We start from the raw sequence: 23,844 nt of genomic DNA on the forward strand, positions 1-23,844 counted from the left end.
GTTTTCCGGAGATGTAGTTTACACAAGCTTTATGAGAAACTATTGCAAGTTACAATCTGAAGTGCGCCAGGTCAATATGAGAAGAAAATAGGTCAAAACGGAAGAAGGAAATTACAGCATCTGAAGAGGGATAGTGTCGTTTTCGGCCACGGTAGAGGATATTATGGCTGCAACTACTGGTGGCAAATAACAAGAAGAATGTCACTTTTACGTAACATGTAAAGCAAGTACTTTGTACTTAGGCTATTCATGCTATTGAGCATTAAACAAAGTGCGATGGTTTTATTCTAACAAGATCAGTAAGAGATACAGGCTCGAGACAGCCCACTTTTGACTGAACACTCTCACGACGGTGGTAAATTTCTTGCACCATAACATACACTTCCATATAGATCTAGGCCTAATATGGTCTTCGGTTCCTCGTGCATTACGGACAGTAGGTATCATCGTCCGCTCGCACGGTCGCAGCTCGACTACAGTCTCCCACTAACACATTTTGGGGAGCATCAAGATGCTCAGAAATGAGACCTTGGCAAGCGAGGATGAGTAACTGTAAGAAAGTCCTGTCGTTGACTCCGATTATTTTCCTGATGCACGTGTGTGTACGGTAGACTGGCAAGAGTTCTTCAAGATGCGGGTCCGCTGACCTGCTACTCCTGACTGTTTGTATTAGACAAACAGTCTGTTTGTATTAGAAAAACAGTCAGGGCGTGCCCCGACTATTTGTATTAGACAAACAGTCAGGGAGTGGAAAGAGCCACAGGCAATGAGCTTGTCTGTGGCAGGGCTAGGAACTATCCGCAACAAGAGTTTTTCAAGTTATTCTGCGAAAATCCGCGTTTTGCGGCACTCCTTTCGTCATCTTCTCTTCGGCACTACAAAAATGTAATTGAATTCCCTGTGTGAGGGAGGGTTCATCACGTACGCCGGCTGGGACACACGATGACCTCTAAATTTGTCGTTGACTGTGATACATGTGTACTCCGAGCAACTTCTCACAAACACTAAAACTTTCCTTTAATTTTGGCGGGGGGGGGGGAGCAAGTCGTAAGTGTAAACCGAAAATACTGATACCAAAAATCCTTGTGCTACAATATTATGGGTTAAAATGCCAATACAATGAGGCGCCATGAATTGTTGTACTGGGTAGAAAAAACACGGGGTCAAAAGAGCATTTCATTGTCATCATGGTAGGCAAGGGGAGGAGTTACTCGAAATGTCAGTTTCCTATGAAATTCCTTCGACTCCCCCCAGGCCGTAAATAATGACGGCTCCCTAAAATTGGATGGCAGAAATTAAGATCGCGATACGATCGTGTAAAAGACACAGGCGCTCCTTAGCTGGGTAGTCTGCTAAGTATATTGATTTTCGGATCGATCTATTGATCCCGTAGTCGATATGCCCGCCACTGCAACCTAAGTATTTAGGTTGCAGTGGCGGGCATTTCGACTTCAGAATCAATAGATCGATCCGAAAATCGATATACTTAGCAGACTACCCAGCTAAGGAGCGCCTGTGGTAAAAGACCGACCCGTGTCTACATCAGATTTTAATCAGATTGGGCTGGGCCACTCTATATTACTGTAACGGTAGAGTGGCTGGTGATGAACTAGATGAAGGGGCCCCAACCTACTTGTATCTACCTAACCGTGACCGTTCAGTTTTACGGCGGGGGGGGGGCCGGCAAAATCTTGTCGCCGGTGTTCAAAAAAATGATGACCCCCCCTGCATTTTTCGAGAAAAAATGATGACCCCCCCTTTGTCAGACGAAAAAGTTTGATGACCCCCCCCCCCCGCTGAAAAATAACCAAAACCCATATGTCAAATTTACCCTCACGGTTGGATTTGAACTCCGGTAGCGGCGCACTTTATTCGTGTAGCAGAGATGAAAGTGCACAAACTTCTCAGCCACATCCATGCAAACGTCTGTTAATCAGGACAACTGTAAGGCAATTTTGAACTTCATTTCCATGGACAACTTATGTCCATGGACATTGTACAAAGTAAACTTTATTTGAGTGGTTCACCAAAGGCAGCCCTCCGGTTAAGAGGGTCAGGGCCACTATGTAAAGTCAACTTTATTCTAGTGGGCAACCAAAGGTGGCCCGCTGGTAAAAAGAGGGTCGATCATGGCCATTGCACGAAGTAAACTTTACTGACCATGGCCGCTGAAGGCGTCCGGCGTTAAGATGGTCATGCGGTATTACAATAAAGTCAATTTATTGTAGGCAGGGCCGCCGCAGGCGGCCCGCCGGTAACGAGGGTCAATCATGGCCATTGCATGAAGTAAACCTACTTGGAGTGGGCCACCAAAGGCGTCTGCCCGTTAAGAGGGTAATGGGTAATACATAAAGTATATATTTATTGTAGTGGGCCGCCGAAGGCGGCCCGCCGGTAAAGAGGGTCGATCATGGCCATGGCATAAAGTGAACTTTATTGTAGGTATTATGTTTTTGAAAATGTGGTGACCCCCCCTTTCCTACCAGTGAAAAAGTGATGACCCCCCCTTCGTGGATTCCAAAATTATGATGACCCCCCCTGGATTTTGCCAGCCCCCCCCAGCCGTAAAAACTGAACGGTCCCTAACCTTGACCCTATTCGTCGCTTCGGCCTGTGGACGGAGGCTGAAAGTGGCGAAAAAGGGTCAATTTTTGAATAGAAGGGCTGGATACTCAGAGTCTAATGACTTCACAGAATGCAGGGCAAGTCCCTGCGATAAAAGAATCCTTCCCTAGGGATCCTACCGAATTGGATGTGATCTATTAAAGCTTTGAGATGCGAAGCAAAACAGTCGCTGTAAAGCTTGGGGTTACGTACACGATGTGCAGGACGGCCACTGATGACGCGTACGTGTACCTACAAGACTGCCCGTCACTCCAGCGATAGGCAATCTTCTTGGCGGGAAAACAGCTCTTGCAAATGTTACATATGGAACTTCGGAAGGAGTGACTAAATACTCATTAGAATAAATAAACAGCGGCGGGGCAGGCAAATTTGGAAGAGGGGAGTTCATTGCCACAAAAGACCACAACGTCCGAGCAGTGAAAATTCCGAATGAAGGGTGGAAGTCTCGTTGACGTTGTCCTTCTATCTATGAACGTTCGAAGCTTTAACAAAGTTTGGAAATAATCATCCAAGTCGTAATCTGAGATTTTAACAGGAAAGCATGCTATGGATGGGTCATCCATAGCATGCTTCGTAACCTGAGATTTAGGATAGCACAATAGGGATGGTCCATTGACATACCTACAGGGGGGATCTCTAGTGATTGACTTTTGATTAGCATGTCTTCACATCTCTTTACATTCACCATAGTAAAAGCCGGAAGGTATTAAATATCACCGTCATCAGTTGTCATTTGTTTTTGTCTTCTGTATGAAATTTCTCTCACAATCTTTAATGTGATGTTTTCATAACGGCGGAAACCCCTTGTTATTGCTCTGTCGCCGACTCATAAAAGTCTAGCGGGCGGACAAGGAAAATGATTTTAAAAGTTGTTATCGTTCCCGGTGGGCAAGGAAAAACATATGGCAATAGGAACTTTTGCAGTAGGGCAGATTGCTGTGGGGAAACCTTTTGGAGGGGACCATGACTATGGGAAGTGTAAAGAATTTATAGGCGGTGGCGGAATACACCACGAGAAAACAAAGAAAATTTTCAAATTGCACTAGGGGTAAGCTTACACTGCAGTTACGAACAGCTTTTATTTTCCTTTCCAACTTTTAAAGGCCTAATAGCTATATATTTTAGCATTATTTTCTGTGATATTACTTCCAAACTAAAACAAGTTCTTGGGAATGTACTCATTAAGGGGTGTTTAAACAAGTATAATAAACTGTCCACTGGGACTGCATTTGCAATTTTGAGCAAGATAAATAATAAACGTTTGCCCAAACGTAAAATGGCGCCCTCATGCAAATACAGCAAAAACACTGTACGCCGTGTCGTGCATATATATGCATTAGAATCTTCACAGAAACAACAGAGTAGTCCAATATAATGCGTAGTGCTGACCGTTTTCCACAGGGACATTATATATGTTTCTTTTGTAATATTATCAGTTTTTAAAAATGGCGGGGAAACAAAATAAAGGTTAAAATTTAATTATACTTGTCCAATTTTCAGTAGTAAAAGTATATCTTTTAAATTTGTAGAATTTAAAGAAAACCAGAGAAAATAGAAAGCCTTTTTTCAGGACAACAAATTTCAAGAGTTACAGCTACAGAGGCTTTAATCTCGTAATTCATCGCGAATTTATATCAGACTAGTGTTTATTAAAACGAAGGCGGGATCATGTTGTAGAGATATTTTGCATTACAGTTAAGTCATAATTTTGCTCGTGGCAGCATTGCTCCGATTTTCTGCAGGCCACTCGTATTTACAATAATGACGCTTCCCTAGATACTATGACATAAGGAGGTCGCGGGCAATTCCATTGGGATTCTCAACGGAAATGCCCCACGGACTTAGAACATGGTTTTTCCCGATGACGTCAGCGTAATCCAACCATGCAACAGGGCCCGCACTTTCTATGAAACTATACCACACTGTTTCTGCACGCCAGTTGGCCGGTGTCGACAGCGAACAGCAGAAAGCTCACAACTGTTGACGTTCTCGTGCGTTTCCCGCGCTTCCAAACAATCCAATCAGGACCTGGTCATATCAACTGTACTTTGCAGTTTGCTTTATCCTTTGTCACGCTATAGGCTTGCCTGTTGTGAATGTAAGTAGAAAAATTCATCATCCTTTTCTCATATGTCTGTTGTGTTGACAAACACGTTGAAATGAAAGGGACGTGTGAACAAGTACAGTAGACATGCCCATAGTCTGTGGGCATATTGATATCGCGACAGTAAAATCAAACAGTATATTCTGGCTGACTGTCGAGTAGATCGTGGGGGTAAACGCTCGACCAGCCAGTAACTGCTGCATACGCCCGAGAAAAACCACGCAAGCGACTAGGGCCAGTCTCACGTAAAGTGAAAACGAAAGAACTGAATTCGCCTGCGGGTCGTGACCCCGCACGCATTTCTTGTGAATTGGCGGGAGATAGTGAAAGTAGTCATGGTTAAACTTTAAAATCACACGGAATTCGGAATGACTCAAGCGGAGTGCCCGCCGTATCTTTAAAACACAAACTTGATGCAGAGTAGGAAAAGCATACACAAGTATGGTCCTGCTAGCAGGTCTCTGTGCGTACCGCGTGTATGTTAGCGCCTGCGGCGCGGCGCGCCGTCCATTAGAGGCCAGCTGCTAGCTGCAGGCATAAAAAACAGCGCTTCCCGGAAGCAACACTGTACCTGGATTGCTTCATGTAAGACCATGTTTGGCCTAAGCATTTTATGGCAGGTCATGCCAAGGGTGTATTACTCCCGCCAAAAAGTTAATTCAGGATTAACATCAAATTAGCATAATAGATTAGATTTTCCCCTGACGTGCAAAAGTGGGTACGCATGCGCAACTGCTCGTTTGTCCGGCTCTCTGCTATCAATGAATTCGAATATGACATCAATGATCATTTCAGTTCTAGGTAAAATATTAATATATTCATGACGCATCTACTTTTTGAACCACAACATAGTAGTGATACTTATTAATCTTCGCTCTTAAACTATCGATGTTCTTTTGGTTGCTTAACCCACAATTAAAGCACTCTCTCAGTAGATCAAGAACTCTCTTCAAATCGATTCATTTTTAGCTACTATAGACTATAGTCTATAGAAGCTATTGGGATGGGTATCCGTCCCGCTTCGGTCGTCAGTCTGTATGTATTTATCATGCAGTGTTTTTGCTAAGGTTAGGGAACATCGGTAAATGATTTGGGAACCATGGTAACATTTCTACTGTCCCCTTATCTGATTGCATTGATATACCAAGGGGAACCCCGGTGAAATGACTGGGGAACCCCGGTACGGGCCTTAAGAAAAACACTGGTTTGTATATATGTATGTATGTATGTATGTATGTATGTATGTATGTATGTATGTATGTATATATGTCCGTTTGTGAGGATATCTGTCCACTCAAATATCTTGAGAACTGCAGTACTTACAGATTTTATATTTGTTGTGTGGATGCAAAATATGATTATGAGAAACTATCTTTTTTATTTTTTGATATTGTTGAAAACATGCAAATTAATGCAAAAAAGGCGTTTTTGGTAAAAAAATCTTCATAACCGCTGGTCAGACAGCTTTGATATTAGTATACAGGTCCCTAGGGATGACCCAACTTAGATTTGTTCAAATTATGTTGAAATATGCAAATTTGTATTTTTAAGGATTTTTTTGGTCATTTTTGGTCAAAAATTTATTTCATCAAAACCGCTTGTCTGACAGCTTTGACATTTTGTATACAGGTTCATAGGAATGATCAAAATGTGATGTATTGAAATTATGATGAAATCTGCAGTTTTGTATTTTTAGCACAATTTTTGCCATTTTTGGTCAAAAAATTGTCTCTCAAAAAGTACTTGTCTGATAGCTTTGATATTTTGTATCTTAGTGTGATATATTGAAATTTTGCTGAAATCTTCAATTTTTATATTTTTTGGGGGGTCAATTTTTCCCTTTTTTGGTCAAAATCATTGTTTCTCAAAAAGTTACTCATCTGATAGCTTTGATATTTGGTATACAGGTTCCTAGGGTTTATCTTAATGTAGTATATTGAAATTATGATGAAATCTTCAATTTTTGTATCTTTGCAGCTAATTTTGCCATTTTTGGATAGGCTCTTCTGAAATGAGATATCAAAGATATCCACATTCGTCATCAACACATGTGTCACAAAAAGTTATTCTCTACATAACACAGCGCAGCTTTGTCGACTGTTAAGTCGCTTGGTTTTTCAAAACCGCTGGTCAGACAGCTTTGACATTTGCTATACAGGTCCCTAGGATGACCTTAGTGAGATAATTTCATACATTTAGGAAATACTTAATTTTGTATCCATGTCTATAGTAGCTTCAGGGACATTGGCCCTATGTTTCATGTTTCCTTCATTGATGGACAGTTATTCTTCCAGTTGACAAAACAAATTTGATTTTGATGAACAAGTTGATAATATGTGAACTGTATAAAGGCAGAAGCATCTTGCTGTATTAATTGTTGACTGAGACATGGTACCAATTTACATATACCATGTAATGCTAGTTAGTTCTTAACTTAGTTTTCAAAAAACATTTATCACGTAGTGTAATTTTAACATCTACAAGTAATCAAGCTCAAAGTGATTATTTTAAAGTAAATCAGCCTTTGATCTGCTCTTTGTTCAATGAAGTGTTAAGAAATATGCATCCTTGTTTTTAAGAGCTATTTCTCCTTGCCACTTTTTTCAGCTGCTCTAAAATGCCCCGATTTAAAAGCGATGGTACTCCAGACATGCGTTTCAGCGAAAATCGACAAGCCTACCTTTCACCTGGTAGGACCGTCAGTGGTGGTTATGATATGAGATACAGCAGTAACAAATCTTCATTCGCATCGCCATCACCTTCACCTGCACCACGGATTGACACCACACCAACATACATACCACCAGCAGTAAGCTCTTACTCCAGCGATATGCGACTGAAAGTCAACAGAGAGCTCATACCAAGTCACCCAGTTACTGGTGGACCAACAAAGAAAGATGGAACACCAGATATGAGATATAAACAAAACAAGGAAGCTGTGAGAGTGAGCCAACCGAAGACAATACCGGAGTATAGGAACCCAGCCCAAAAACCAAGTTCGTCTGACATGAGGCTGAAGGAGAACCGAGCAATGCTACCAAAGGATACTTTCACTGGAGCCCGACTGAATCTCGATGGATCACGAGACATGAGATGCTCAGAAAATCGAAAACTGCTGCAGAAACAAAATGTTGATGGAACACCAGATATGAGATACAAGAAAAACAATGCACCTTCATCAACAGATTGGAAATCTTCTCGGGAATATGGAGACCCAGACCAATTTCAGTCATCTAGGTTGTTGGATGACTTGTATGATTCACTCTATAATTCACAACCAAGGGGTAAGCATGTGAACGGAAGATAAGAATGAAATGGATATGTTTCATTTCAGCCAAGCAAACGTTTTAACAGAGTTTGAAAATGGCGCAAACTATTTGCAGCGAATTTTCCAAGTTCAAATTAGGAGCAGGGATCACATGTGCATCTGTACTCCCACTTAATGGAATAATTTAGTTTTCCTGCATTTGTATCAAAACAGTGGCAATTGTACAGAATAAAATTTATGAATGGTCAAACGTCAATATAAAAAATTTTGTGAATCCCTTGTTCATTCATAATTTCAGAGTACCGCTACGTAGATCAAAAGTATACACGGAATGACAGCCGAGAGGAAGCTGGTAAAGTTACAAAATCGGAGCATTCTGTTGGGAACGTTGATGATGAATATGATGATGATGAGGATGTTGTGGAGCCCTCAGTGAGTATATATTGATTATAAAAGTTACATGTTTATAAACATGATGTCAAGAGTTGATAATGATCCCTTTAATTAACCAAATGAATTAAAAAAATGATTTATGATAGTGCAAAAATAACTATTCATGGTGACCAAATCTTTGTACAAATTCTGTTGTCATGGTTATTTTGCAAAGAAGACTGGAGAGCAAACATCTTACAGATATTTATTCTTTCAGGACGCCCAAGAGAAAACACAACTGATAAAGAAAGATGGAAAGTCTGGTGAGTTATTTTTTCCTGAAAAGAACTGAAATGGTTATTTTGCCATTCAATATGTTATACTTTGAATGACCTAGCAGTAACTGTATGCATATACTTTTCATTGTCAAAAAACATTACTGTTACTGCTACTTATTCTTAAGGTAGTAATTGTGCCTCGAAAGTGAAAGACTTAAACTTTTGTTTAAACTTTATCTTTTGTACTTAAACTTTCCTCGAGGAATCTTTCAACCATACTCTTTCAAAATCAAGAATAAAACTCAAGGATCACCGTGCACATTTTAGGACTGGAGAAACAAATTACCCAAGATTTACCGATATTAGAAATTCAAAATGGCCGCCATCCCTGTGTTAACTCTATGGTATGGAGAAAAATAAATTTCAGATTTTTTTAAAAACTTAGGCGAAATTTTTTATCCAAGAGCTTTAAAATGAGCCCTCACAAGTAATAGACCAGAAAAGATTGTAAAAGTTTAAGTCCGAATTTCTGTCCTCGAGGTGCAATTCTACCACCTTAAAAGAAGTGAAATAGTTTGATAGTTATCTTGCCATTCCACATGAAATATTTTGAATGACCTGGCAGTGTACAATAGCCATTGACTTTCCATCGTCAGAATACATTAATATTTGGTACAGAAGACTTGGCAAGAAAGAGGAAGTTCTGCTGAAGGGCAGGGCCAGCTGTCTCAAGTATGATAAAGAACATCTTAATGCAGATGTTGAAGAGGATATTTATGAACCTATCAGTTATGGATGGCAAGTCAATCAGATTCAAGTTGGAGGTGAGGTGCTGTTGTCTGTATCAGAAGATCTTACAAAGAAATGATAAATAAAAAGTGTAAGAAATGAAAATGTTTAAGAAAGATGCAGTTGTTGCTGCTTGCATAATAATTTCACAAAACTGGAATATTGAAACAAGTTTTTAACTATGAAGTGAAGTTTGCACTATAAATCCATGCAAAAAAAATCCATAGCCTATAAAGTTAAGGAAAATTTAAGTTCTGTCAGTGCCACAAGGGAAGATTCTCTTTGCACCCACTGTCAATCGGTCAAAAGTACCACTTTATGGACTTTGATTGAAACTATTTGAATGAATGGCTACAGAATTATTTTAATACAAATAGTAAGATTATCATTGAAATGATCACAATTGATAAGCATATTACATGTAGCTGCATGTGTAGGTGCACCCATCTTCAATAACTGTCTTGGTGAAAAAATTTCATGTCATGCAACATGATCTTGTTTGATGTATTTCAAACAAATATAAAATAACTGCTCTCACCCTGTATTTGCATTTACAGAGCAAGTGCTGATGTATTCAGAGGATGACACTGTTACATTCCCTGAGCTGAAGAGGACCCTAAATAAGGGAGGTTGGTATGATTATATGTAGGATTTAATGGGTGATTCCATAGAAATTTATTTGACCCAGTCTCTTTGAAATTAACGTTACAGTAAGAATTCATAGATGATTCTTTTGAAATTAAAAACCTATGAGTCATGTATCTTTTTGTTAGATATCTTCCAATTAACTCACATATTCTACCCTATACCCATGAAGGAATTCATGGAATAGGGTAAATTCATGGACATTAATGTAGTAACTTATGGGGAAGTGCAAGATTGCCAGATACTTGAAGCTGCTTTCATACTGAGAGTAGAAATTTCAAAGATGTATATGAAATCAAGCAAAGCTTAGTATGTCATTATAATTATGAAAATGTAAATGCAATTGTATATTCGAAGCCTTTATGATGTATGCATGCATGTATACTCATTGATATTGACACATTAATTTCAGATAATCACAGTATTTATTGTGCTTCTTCGACCTTTTTCCCCTCAAAATGGTAGTGCATTCACCATTTTGAATGATAAAGTGGAACTCCACTGAGGATGTCGAGGTGGGAAGGTTAGAATTCATCAGCATGCTCTAGATGTTTGCTCAGATCCGTCACTTAGGCTATCATCTTTTTGTGTGTTTGGTTGACAAAATTGAGAGTATTATGCATAGTACATATCGATAAAGAATTATTGAAAAACAACGTTTCTCTGTATACAGAAGAGATTATTCATGGTCCAGACGAAGTGAGTGGCAGAGACAAGGAAAATGGTGAATTTGCCATCGGTTGTGTAACTTTGAACCATGGAAAAGGTGTGGATTACACATGGTTCCTGAACGATGAGGAGTTTACAAGCGGAAAAGATCTGTCTGTCATCCATGTGGAAGAAGAGGGTTGTTACCACTGTGTGGTAAAGTACAAGGGTAGGCGAGAGAAATCGTCAAGCGTTGAAGTTGTCAGCATTATCAAAGTCAGTGGTAAGTCGATTGATTCGTGAACAAAAGCATTCATCAAATTATAGTTTTGCTATTGTAATAAACGTGAGGATAGGAAAACTGCAGTTATGTGCAGTGTCTCCTTTCCATCTTGAAACAACAGTACAGTAATATCCAAATGCAGTAGCGTTGTCTGAACATTTGGAATATTCAAGGAAAAGTATAAATTTTTTTGACAAACAAAATGCACCAAGAAAATATATCACGGTTTTCTTTTTCCATTCTGTTTACAAGTTACTTTGATGGTATGTTTTGTTGGCGTAGGTTCCAGCATTTTCAAAATTCTGACCAATAGAATAGACTTTTGAAGACATGAAACCACAAAAGTAGAGCTAAAATACTAACTCCTACCTGGTTGTAATCTTTGTAATTCTATTGTATGCTACATGCTTTAGTTATGTATTTTGAATTTCAGATTTCTTTTTTTCATGTTATGTCTTGCATATATCATCAAAACCAGAAATTTGATTTCCCTTTTCATGGGGTGTGGCAGATATAACATTAAATTCGTACAATTAAACTTAAGCGCTTCATAATCTATCATGTTTGCTGCAGCTGACATCAAAATGAACAAGGAAGATATGACATTTGACGAGGAGATAGGTGCTGGTTCCTTTGGTACAGTTTGGAAGGGGAAGTGGAAAGGCACTTTGGTGTCGATTAAAGAAGTCCCTCTGAAGCTCTCTGAGGTTCCACAAGAAGTGGAAATTGCCAGGTTGGTTCTAGAATATAACAATTTACTGTCTTTGTTTCATAGAGCTCATTGTATGAGAACGATGTGTATTGTATCATGAAACCAGATGTGAAATTGACCAATTCATGAATTACTGGCCAGATTGCTATGATATTTGCTTTGTTGTAGATTTCTCTGGCTTTTCTGAACCTGTAATCTTTTGCATCATCCATTGCATGTTTGAAATTATATAGTATGAATCAAAAGAAAGAAAACATGCCAATTTTATTGTGTTCTCAGTAGGTATTACCTCACTGGTTCAGAAATATCTGTTTGTTAGTCCCTACGCTTCATCTAGCTCCATTCCCTGTAAATTGTTCTCAGCATTTCTTTTCAATATTTCTTTCAACAATTGCTTTCAATATTAAATAATACAACTCTTTGAAAGTGCAACCTTTTATTATGCATTTCTTGATCACAGTGGATAAATCTTATGCATGTTTCACATAGTTATAACTTGAAAGAAACAAAATGTATGTAATTCATAATTATGGTAAATTTTCCTTACTTTCCAGAAAACTGCGACATCCTAATATTGTGGCTCTCCTTGGTGTCTTCATAACCAAGGTGAGGTTTTATATGGTGAATCAGTATATCTACGGGGACAACCTAAATGAATTGTTACACCATGCGGATGAGAAACCAAAGGTAAGAAAATGGTTCCATGGTCTTCAGGACTAAAACACTGTGTACAGCCTCAGCCATATCAAAATAAATATCATCCTAAGGGATATGTGTCATTTTCTTTTAATGATGGACTCCATAATAAAATGATCATATGTGTGAGAAATACTCTCCCCAATCTGGTCGAAATATTTCAAACAAATCAAAGGCAGGCCAGCCTCTCGTACACTGGTACAAAACATACAAATATCTGAACAAGTGGGTTGAGTTGTGCAAAGGGATATACCCTATTCATCCTGTTTCTTATCAATAAGTTATAAAAACAACAACAACAATGACAGTAATGATGACAATAATAATATATTTTGAAATCATTCATATTCATTCATTTCTAGCTCCATATTGCCAATGTACCATTTGCAAATTCTCTTTTTCTCATTGCCTTTTTGTGGCATTAGATGTGTATTTGATGCATAATAATATGGCAATAAAATGAATGAATGAATGAATATTTTGAAATCATCAATGTCCATAATATTGTAATCAAAGACTTGAAATATATATAACAATAAACGCTGATTAAAATAGTCCAACAGTAAATTAAACTTGCACAGTACGTAAGATTATTAATCCTTTGAGTGCTGTCATTGTTCCCAACAAAATTTTAGTGAAACATTTTTACCAATTTTTATAAATTTTTCTGTAATTTTTGATAATTTTGGACAAAATGGACGTCGCTTTTCATCGGCTACAGTTTGTTATCAAAATTTTGACAAAAATCTGAAAACAATTTGACTGGAGCATATTTTCTAAGGGTGACAAAAGTTGACTTTGGCGCTCAAAGGGTTAATAGAATCCCACACACCAATTCGCTGATATGAAACTATGAAAATGTTGATAATTTAATGATAATTTACTCTTCTTATGTTACTAAATTGTTGCAGTTGAAGTTAAAGGCAAATGGTTATGTTGCGTATCAAGTGGCACTTGGATTGCAGTATCTGCACACCAATAAGATTGTCCATCAAGACCTGAAGCCAGCAAACATTCTGGTAAGTTCCAACAGTTAACAGTCCATGTGTAAAAAAATTCATACCTAGCTTCAAGTGCACAGGCTTTACTTAATTTTGTGTGCACTGTTCCCACAATAAGGCATACGGTGATCAGTGCTTGATATGTACACTCTTTATCACCTATTCTTTCAATCTGATATAACATATTATTATACATCTACCATCGAGAACAATAGAATTTAGCGTGCGCTAAAAAAAGCCGTACGGAACTCGCGCCCGTTCCGTACGGCACGGTTTCAAGGCGCCCCATTCCCTGGGGCTGTATCTGCGCGTTCACTGTAGAACGGTTTCAAGGGACCCTTGGACGAGTGCCAGAACAAGTCTCGCGCCGCGCTCTGTACCTACGTATGTGTGTAGTGCACACACTCCAAAACTTGCAGAAGCGCGTCCGAGGTAGCGTTCCACACTGGCGTGATAAAATCGGAAGAAAAATTGTTGACATTGCACGAAAACGGTCACTACTCCGACATTTTGATGCCCCCGATCAGGAATGTAAAATGTATAACCATAAGGTTATTACGAAAATACCGCAAAGGATGCACTCGGACATTGGCGCCTCGCATCGCCCTCCGCTATGTCCTCGTGCATCCTTTGCGGTATTTTCGTAATAACCTCATATTACCATACTATTGAAAGCAAATTTTAGCGTCGATTTGCTATATCAGTGTTCGCGCTAGCGCTCGCCAAATTCGCTAACGGGAAATGGAATTTCATTTGGCGATTTTATTTTGCACCCAGTTTGTCACTTTGGCGAAGCCTGATTTTGGTCTTGCCGGCAGCTTCGATCGTAACGTATAGGCACAGTCCCTCCACCGCGACAGCCATTTTGTTTGAGTGTTTACATCGCGCTCAATCTCACGAGACTTGACCAATATATGCGAGATTTTGTCGTCATCGCTGTAAATTTAAATAAATGTAGCAAACATGGCGTCGCGGGCCATGCCTCGCGCCCGCGACGCAGTCACTGTTCAAGATGTCGGGGAAACGGAAAGCGGCATCGAAATCCAAAGATATATCGTCATATTTTGGCGGTGGTAATTGTGGGTCAGATGTTGTCGAAGACGATAGCCAGAATCAAGAAGAAAGGCCGACTCGAAGATAGTGGATCAGCGGAGAGCATCGGAAGAGCAGTGAAGTCTAAGTGGTTCAAACAATTTCCATGGCTGAGACACAGTGACGGTCTTCTGAAATGCCAAATGTGCATCGATAATAAATTCCACAACGTGTTTACTGAGGGGAAATCTGACGTTTGCCCGAAAAAGGATGATTTGGTTAAACATGAACGATCTCGCGATCACAGGTATGTACTGCCCAACTTTTCCGAAATTTGATAACTGGTCGGTTCATTGTACGGAGGAGACTCGTGGTCGTGCAATGTTGTTTTGGCACATGTTTTGACTGTGGCGATGGTGACTTGCGAAGTCGGTACGGTGAATTTCAAAGGAGCTCAGAAAGTTGTAAGGTTGATTTATTTTCGCCAAAATGTGCGGAAAACTAAATCACGAATTCCGTTCTGTCCTTGGTATCTTTCTACAGGGCAGCCATGGATCAACCACAGCAGAAGCAGAACTTGAGGCGAGCAACTACTACGGCGTATTCCAAAGTGAAAGATACCATTATAGCTCACATGAGAACCGTCTACACGATGGCCAAGGAACAGATGGCAAACAGAAAGATAGAGCCCCTGCTCGACATGCAGATACTAAATGTAAGTATTCCTTCATTGCTAAGTTCTGAGAATACAGGCCTAGTTCTGAGTGTGGCAACTAATAAATGTAGAATATTGTCGGATGTAACAACTTGTGTTGTTGGTAAACAATGTACTGTTTACCAACCTTTTCTCCACATAACACAATTGGACAGAGAGTCTAAATTGAGTTTGTTGTTTGTTTGTTTGTTTTAATGAACAGTAGCTGTAAATTCTCTATTTGGTGGCTTTTTTCATATTTTTTTTTGTGTTGTGGACCAAGTATTCTGCTTGTGAACACAGTCTATACATTACATGTAGTCATTATTGTCATTCTTGGCAAATTAATTTTAGTTTGTACTTTAACACTAAAATTCACATTAGCAATAACTAAGCCAAATAACAAATGTAGACTCAACATGACTGACAATCTTATTTTTTTGTGTGTGTCATTTCAGGGATGTCAAGCATTAAGTAATCTGCAAGATAATTCGAGGTTCCACTACAGTCACCATGAATCTTTGGATGAATTCTACCAGTCCATAATGACAGTGATAGAGAGGAAGATATTAAATGATGTGAAGTCATGCCCATTTAAAATATATGCTAAACAGCTAGACGAGGCAACTGATGTATCAAATTTGTCTACATTGATGTTGTACATTCGATTTGTCAACAACGATGGCAATGTAGAGTCACATTTCCTTAGTGTTCGAGAACTTGCTGACTGTACAGCCGGTGAAATCTATAAAACTGTGTCTACATTATTAGATGAGAAAGATTTAGATCAGTCAAATTTGATATGTCTGGCAACAGATGGGGCAAGCGTAATGACCGGTCATAAAACAGGTGTAACTACTAGGTTTAAGGACAAAAACCCTTACTTGTAGCAAACCACTGCCTAGCACATGGCTTAGCGCTAGCCAGTGAAAAAGCAGCTAATGAGGTACCCTATCTGGTGAAATATATCAGAGATCTCAACCAAATTGGTAAGCTTTTGAAATTTTCTCCAAAATTACTTAGGAGCTTGGAAAGTGCAAAACTTTGTCACAGTGAGGCAAATGCAAAAAAACTGAAACAGGTTTTCTTCACAAGGTGGTTGTCCTTTGGTGATTGTGTTGAAGCCATGGTAGGATGCCCAGACAGCATTATAGCATGGCTGTACAAACCTCAAAGGAGGGTAATCATAAGGCCCTGGCTAGTGGCTTACTTAAGGTAGCTACATACCTTTTAGACACTTTCAGATTTTTATTTTTTTTCTCAATTGAACACGTCCCAAACCCCAATAAAGTATACATTTTCTGAAAGCCCTGATATAGAGCTATCCGACCAAGCACAGTACACGGTCATTATTTGCATAAGAGTCACGTGACAAGCGTTTTGCTGAACCTTCCAAAAACCGGTTTTTCCAGCCTTATGCAAACACGCTGCAAGATTTGCGGTTGGAATTTCTTCATTGACAAGCCTTGACAATATCCTTCAAAACCGTGTCTGGGATTTTCTTTATATGCCTTTGTTTTGTTTAATGCGCTCTTAAAGGTGTAGATGAAGGTGTTTTTCAAGGAATTTTAATTATCACGCCATATAATTTGAATGGAGCCTCCGGAAAAAAATCGCAGACACGGTTTTGAAGGATATTGTCAAGGCTTGTCAATAATGAAATTCTAACCGGAAATCTTGCAGCGTGTTTGCATAAGGCGGGAAAAACCGGTTTTTGGAAGGTTCAGCAAAACGCTTGTCACGTGACTCTTATGCAAATAATGACTGTGTACTGTACTTGGACGGATAGCTCTATGTCAGGGCTTTCAGAAAATGTATACTTTATTGGGGTTTGGGACGTGTTCAATTGAGAAAAAAATAAAAATCTTAAAGTTACCTTAAAGACTCGGTACTTATCAGTTCATTGCCATGACATACTTTTGTGCAGATGCCATTGGTTTGCTATCCAAGTTGTGTAGAGTCATGCAGAGTGAGATTGTCATATATTCTGACATTAAACTTCAAATAAATGCCACAGTAGATGCATTAGAGTCCTTACTCACTGTCAATGGCCCACATTTTAGTGAGTTTTTAGAGTTGATTCCTGATGAGCCACCCACAGAGGGCAACAAATGTGCATTCAAATCCCATGAGATTAGAGATTCTCAAAGTGAAAGAGAGAAATTTGAATCAAACAGATTGAAATTCATTGAGCAACTTGTGGCCCATTTAAAGGCATGGTTCCCTGATAGTGGATTGATGGACTCCTTCAGTGTACTTGATCCTTGAAATATTCCTGAGAATCCAACTTCTGACTATGGATTAGAGAAACTGAAAATTCTTACTGATCATTTTGGTGTTGAAAAGAAAGACAAAGAGGGTGGAGTCCATCAATCCATTATCAGTGACACTGAAACCATACTTGAATGGGCTCTTGTGAAGTCTCTGATGGTACAAAAAGGACCATGAACACACAGATATTTTTCAGGGAAGTTCTGATGAAACAAAGAGAGATTTTTCCAAATCTTTGTCAGTTGTTTGTTGTTGCACTTACCTGCCCTGTGACATCTGTGAGCTGTGAGAGAGGATTCTCACAATACAATTTGACAAAAACAACTCACAGGAATCTGCTGACTATTCAACATATTAACAATCTTATGATGATAAGTATTGAAGGACCACACATCAAAGAGTTTGACTTTGATGCAGCATTTGATGTGTGGATTCGTATGAAAGACAGACGGGCTTTTGCCAACATGCAAATGAAAGTTACTGAGAATTATATCAGAGAGGCGGAACATAGTGTAGATGTAATAGAGTCTCAGCTTGCCAGGTTGACTGATGGAATTAACACACTAGTTAAGGAAACTGAGATGTGTTAGGAATGTATCTTCTGTTCTGTCATCATCTGTGTAGATTGACCAGAATAACTGTGCTTTTATTGCATATCATACAGTGTTATGTAATGGGCTGGTCAATCATTTGTACCATTGAAGTACTGTTGTAATAAACAAAAAAGGTCCAGGAAACTCATTTGTGTTGTATTTATTTTAAAGTAGAAGTAAATGTTCATATTTGTCATTTATTTGTCAAGCAGGATAAAATTGCGATGAAAAAAAATGGCTAATCAGTTTCCAATTTGGCTAATTGAATTCAGGTGACATTAGCCAAAATGGCTAATGCTTTTTAAATCCTACCGCTAACACTGCTATATTTACTTTGGCAGTGATAGAGATGGGAATCACATAACATCTGAATGAATGTAACTTTGAATGTATGTGTATATATGAGAGATATATATATTTGTCTGCCATTCTGCAACACCTTGAGAACTGCTGCATTTATGAACTGAGTATTGTTGTAAATTAAGATGTACTAGGGTAAGATAGGATTCATTCAGATGCACATGTCCTGAAATATGTCAATGAGTTTACACCTCAATCTAAAATGTGACAATGGTCAAAAATTAATTAAAACTTACAAAATCACCAACCCAGGATGCCAAACTTGGTTCCTTCTAATTAGGAAATGATTCACAAATGATGTTGTTTTCCTGACATAAAATTAAATGAATAATCTTGTTTTCCTGACATAAAATTGAAAAAAAAAATACTTTTCTCAATAATCACTCATCTTATAGCTTCAAATTTAGTTGCCCTGACCTTTGAACACATTCAGATTCATTCACATAATGATAATGTTTGCTTAAACAAAGTTTTGGGCTAATTTTCCCATGTGTGGTCAAAGCCACTTCATCTCTTATAAAGTAATTACTCAATAGCTTACACCACAACTTTCTTTGGAAGGTTTGGGAATGACTTACTGCTGATTAATTCTAAAATTTTGCCAAAAGAATTTCTTTTCTTAAACTGCTAGCTCAATACAGTCAAATTTGCAGTTTCAAACATCATTTGTTATCAACGTTAGGCAAAGTGCTATTGACAGTACTTTTTTAACAGTGTAGAATGTTATTTACAAATTTAGCTTTTCACAATGATATGTTTGAAAGTAAATTATGACTTTCTAGCTCTATAGTTCATCAGTTCTGAGGAAGTTATGGGGTACTTCAGTGTGTTACACTACTTTTGTAAACTTTTGTGCTAATCAGATAATTCCGTCAACAGTTCAAAGGTCATGTAGCCATAGACCCTGGAGGAAGCGATACAGGGTCTATGTCATGTAGCATAGCATCACCATTGTGCTTGACCAGCAATGCATGCATTAACGCAATGAGCTGTTTTCAGTACACCTGATAGCCATTGTTGTAATTTTAACATCCCACTTCGTCTTACACACTTGGTGTCGTTTGTGAATTTTGCTTGCAATTATGCTGGCAAAATTTTTTTTCAGTGTTAATTCAAAGGTAAATTCTTCTGTGTAGTTAATGCAAACCAATTATTTCATTGAGCACAAACATATAAATAAACACAATGATGGTACAATGGTGCTTCACAAAATTTAAAAGTGCTTTAACGTACACACATAGCGTAATATATAGTTTACCTCAAAAGAATTTACCCCCTGTAAAAGATTACCTCCTACAAAATCGAAGAAGCTTCCCTGTTATTGACAAAATCTTACTTTTTAATTGTCGAAGAAGCTAGGTTATTAAAAGGAAATCACATGTTTTATTTCATCTTTCCATTACACTTAGGTCGAGGCAAAGAGCCGGAAAACCTACATTTGTGACTTTGGTTTGGCTAAACAGAGAGAGACACTAGCCTCTGCATCATCCACGAGAGATTCCAATTTTAAGGGCACCCTAGCCTATTGCGCCAAAGAAAGTCTGGAGGGCAGCTCAATGAAATCGAAACCTTGCGTCGACGTGTACAGCTATGGATGTGTGCTGTATGAAATCTACACCAGGAAGATGGTGTGGGAAGGACAAGGGCTTACCGAAGTTATGACGAAGATACTGACTGGTCGCTACCCATCACTGAATGACATCCATGATGACACCGTCAAGGATGTGTTGTCTATGATCTTTGTTAAAGCAGAGCAAAGACCCACCATGGATGACATACTACCTGATATAAAGTGTTTAGTTCATAACCGATATGCAGAATACATATAACGTTTTCAGTCACAGACATGTGCTTTTATGTTTTTGTCAGTGGATATGACACTCCATGTATGTTCTTTTGAATGTTTTTAATACCAATGTTATAGTTACTTAAGGTTTGTACTCCTTGAAAGTCCTGAAATTTGAAAGCCTGGGAATTTCTTTAGAGGGAAATAAAGTCCTTGAAAGTCCTGGAAAATTAATAGTTTACCAAAAACACCTGTGTTTTGCCATTTTTGACAATTTTTTTAATCAATCATTCAAGCATTCTGAACATTGAATTCAGACGTGGACATTTCGATATAAGGATTCAATATATCCAATTTTAATTCAAGCCTGTGAAGCAAAGTTGAAGATTTTTTAATGTTATAAAAAAATTTGGTGCTGGACAATGTTTTGGATATTATTAGATATGCTTGTTGAAAGTTGCTGATATCTCTCCAAGGAATTTTCCATCTTAACAGTATGTATGACGTTTTGCACATTTTACTATTTCACATAACATCAAATTAACTAACAGTAGGTTTCTGATTAAGAAAGTGTTTTCTCACAATCATATGATTTCACTAAGTAAGAAGTTTCATAGCTTAACTCAAAGCAGTTTTGCTGTAACTTCTTTATGTTTGCTTCTCCTGAACTTCAGGTATACGTGTAACTTTTATCAATAAGTTTATCTTTATTAATGGAACCATAAGATTATGAATTACTGCTTTAGCTTTGCTCGATAGGTAGGAAACCTTAAATGCAATATATTCATTTTAATGATGTACAAAAAAGCAAATGTTCTGCAGTGTTCATTTTAATGACGTAGAAGTGAATTGGTGAAGAATAATGTACAAACTGTAGGAACAGTTACAACACGGACACTTTGTGTGCTACTAGTATCAAGAGATCATTCATTAATATACAAGTCATTGTAAATGACATAGTCCCTGCATGGTTAATAAATTTGGAAACCATTGACAGAAATCATGGTGAAGTAAAATTTGTCAATTCATATCTGGCTGAGAAAGTGTTATCCTTATATTTATTTGTATGTGCATTGTTACTGTGTCAAGTAGAAATGGAATTAGTTTTGCCAAATCTGTGTAATAGTTGGGTAATGGGTGAGGCTGTGTTTGAGTAGGTATGATAAAGTCAGAGCAAAACGGCCTCTTGACAGTCATATTAGATTGTCACAAACAATTTGACATGCAGTTGTAAGTCATGATGTACTGTCCTTGTGGTCCTGGCAATTATGTGAGTAATTGCCTTGGACCTGGAGAATCAGAACAAAATGGCTGCCTTGCAACCATATTGGATCATGTTGCTGAAAAATATTAGATGTGCACGTGTATGTCGGAGTGTGGTGTGTTGTCCTTGTGCCATATTTAAAAGAAAATCAGTAATGGGTTGAGACATGTAAAATTCTTAACAAGATGGCCACATGACGGCGATATTTGATCATACTGTGAAATTATTCTAGGTGCAGATTTAAGTCAAGGTGTATTGACGTTGTGCCAAGTTAAAAAGAAATCTTTCAAGGTATGTCTGAGTAACGGCTTTGGACATGAAAAATGGAAACAAACAATATGGCCCCCTGGTGGCCATATTGGATTGTATAGCAAATCAAATGAACGTGCATATGTATGCAATAAATCATTGTCTGAGATAGGCTTATGAAAATGGATTCAGATTCGTGCATGGATTCTTGATGATTTATAACAGAATTCCGAGAGTTCTGCGTATTGGATCGTATAATAAAATAATATGACGTGCATGTTTCAGTCATCGCGTTCGTCTTTGCACTAACTTTGAATGACATCGGTAGAGACATGTCTGTATAAATGGCTGCAGACATGAAAACAATGGAACAAAATGCCTGCCTGGTGACCATGGCATATTGGATCGCATCACTGAACAAAATTGACGCGCATATGTATTCCATAGTGTATTCCTCTTGTACCAAGTATATAAGAAATTGGCCAGGGCATCCTGAGATATCTGCGTAGACGCACGCACAGATCAATCACACCACCCAATCTGACTGATTATATTCACTCCTCAAAAAGGTCGTCCAGCTTTTGTGCAAGCATTGCAGTGGTTGCATCATTAGTTGCCTCGATATTGATGTCAGTAATGATTGCAATAATGTAAACAGCCATCTAATGAAGACGATAGGTTAAAGTATGCACACTCTTGTCGAAATTATGTTATTCATACTCTGCTGTTACATTGCACTAATGAGTCTGTCAATGCACTATTTGATATTGCATTAAGTGGATTTAACAAAAGTTGCTTTCAGATGAGCTTATGAAAAATATCATTTACAACTGCTATTGTGTCCTTGGAATTCAAGTAAGAAAATTTGCCGCCAGCGCACAATGGCGCTGACTGAATTCCAAAGTCTGATGGCGGAAATTAATCGTTCACCCCAGTGCCCTGTGAACAAGTCCAAGCTAATCATGGACAACGATGGGTGTGGTAGAAAACATGCTGGTAAAAGGGTTAATAATGTTCTTGCAACAGTGGTCTTTAACTCAACTTTCAATTCCATGGAGTGAGCGGTCTACTGGCAGCACCACTGGTAGTTGCAGACATACCGCTGCCCGAGAGAGTTCTTCAAAATTCAAAGTCGGAATTCAAAATTATGAATTTTGAATTTTGAAGAACTTTCTCTACCATCGTAGCGTCCTAGTCAGTATAACTCACTGGCATTCATTCCGTTTGAAATGAGATTTTGTTCAAGGTTTAACCTTAGACCCTCCACAATTTTGGAGGGTCTAAGCTTATGGTTTAACGCCGAAGCTGTATCTTAGCAGAAACACCTTCAGCGCATGGCCTACATGTGGGTGTCATATTACTAGCTGGGGTTAGGTCCCTTTGGTGTAAAAATCGTGCACAGTATACTGAAATATAGAAATGCGCGACGACAATAAAGAACAATGAAACCCCACTATGTAGCTTTGTTAAAATGAGCGCGCAAAACATTGTCTTGGAAATGACATCTGGTTGTTGTTGTTTGTATTGTTGTTTATTAGACTTGGTTCAAGTCTACGATTTGTGAATGTTTGAGTGGAGTGAACGCAATGATTTTTATTTTGCTTTCATGTGAAACGCGCGCGTGAGTGGACGCGATGAGTGAGGTGAACGCTATACAGAGGAGTTTCACCCGGAATCACAGGTGAATCCGGCGGAAACTAACTCACTGTACTGCGCAGACTCAAAGGTAATGCATTCAATCTCTGGGAAAACCTGGCCCGGGCTACCAAATTCCAAAAAGTTTTATACGAAATAGGAGAGACTCATGAGAAACTATTATAGGCCCCTAAATAATTTTATTTTTTAAAAATTCACCGACTTGAACCAAGTCTAGTTCTTTATGTTTATTAGTCGGTTGTTGTTGTTGTTGTTGTTGACCAATAAAATTCAACGAACATAACTGTTGTGTTGTTGTTAATGTTTCAAACGTAACGTAGATGTCATAAGAAACGTTACAAGGACACGACCATTACTTGGCCCGATACAACTCTCTGCTAACGTACACTCTCTTCATACACTTCAAAGCGAGTAAAATCATTATACAACGACGTGAAAATCGCGGTTTTTCGAGCGATTTTCGAGATGTGAGGTAAAGTAAACCCCACATTAGCTTTGTTATGTCTATTTGAGGTCTC

The 23,844-nt window shown here is 38.5% G+C and overlaps 2 protein-coding genes across 2 annotated transcripts in view; both read left to right on the forward strand.

Moving 5' to 3' along the window:
• LOC139142110 (uncharacterized) overlaps positions 1-21,185 on the forward strand; it is a 37,697-nt gene extending 16,512 nt beyond the window's left edge. The window contains exons 11-16 of the mRNA XM_070711934.1: positions 9,994-10,065; positions 10,755-11,012; positions 11,586-11,745; positions 12,279-12,411; positions 13,332-13,439; positions 19,781-21,185. Of these exons, the coding sequence (XP_070568035.1) occupies positions 9,994-10,065; positions 10,755-11,012; positions 11,586-11,745; positions 12,279-12,411; positions 13,332-13,439; positions 19,781-20,200 (1,151 nt within the window). The 3' untranslated portion in view covers positions 20,201-21,185. The remainder of the gene's footprint in view (positions 1-9,993; positions 10,066-10,754; positions 11,013-11,585; positions 11,746-12,278; positions 12,412-13,331; positions 13,440-19,780) is intronic.
• Positions 14,138-18,703, forward strand: LOC139142116 (zinc finger MYM-type protein 6-like). The gene is made up of 2 exons (XM_070711943.1): positions 14,138-15,168; positions 15,606-18,703. The coding sequence occupies exons 1-2, from the start codon at positions 15,004-15,006 to the stop codon at positions 16,035-16,037; spliced, it is 597 nt and encodes a 198-aa protein (XP_070568044.1). The 5' UTR covers positions 14,138-15,003; the 3' UTR covers positions 16,038-18,703.
• Positions 21,186-23,844: the final 2,659 nt, after the last annotated feature.

The sequence above is a fragment of the Ptychodera flava genome, chromosome 10, assembly GCF_041260155.1.
Source record: "Ptychodera flava strain L36383 chromosome 10, AS_Pfla_20210202, whole genome shotgun sequence".
Taxonomy (NCBI): domain Eukaryota; kingdom Metazoa; phylum Hemichordata; class Enteropneusta; family Ptychoderidae; genus Ptychodera; species Ptychodera flava.

Coding starts and splice junctions, on each gene's coding strand:
- LOC139142116 (XM_070711943.1), top strand. CDS start 15,004: ATGGATCAACCACAGCAGAAGCAGAACTTGAGGCGAGCAACTACTACG. Junction 15,169..15,605: donor TCGACATGCAGATACTAAAT/GTAAGTATTCCT, acceptor GTGTCATTTCAG/GGATGTCAAGCATTAAGTAA.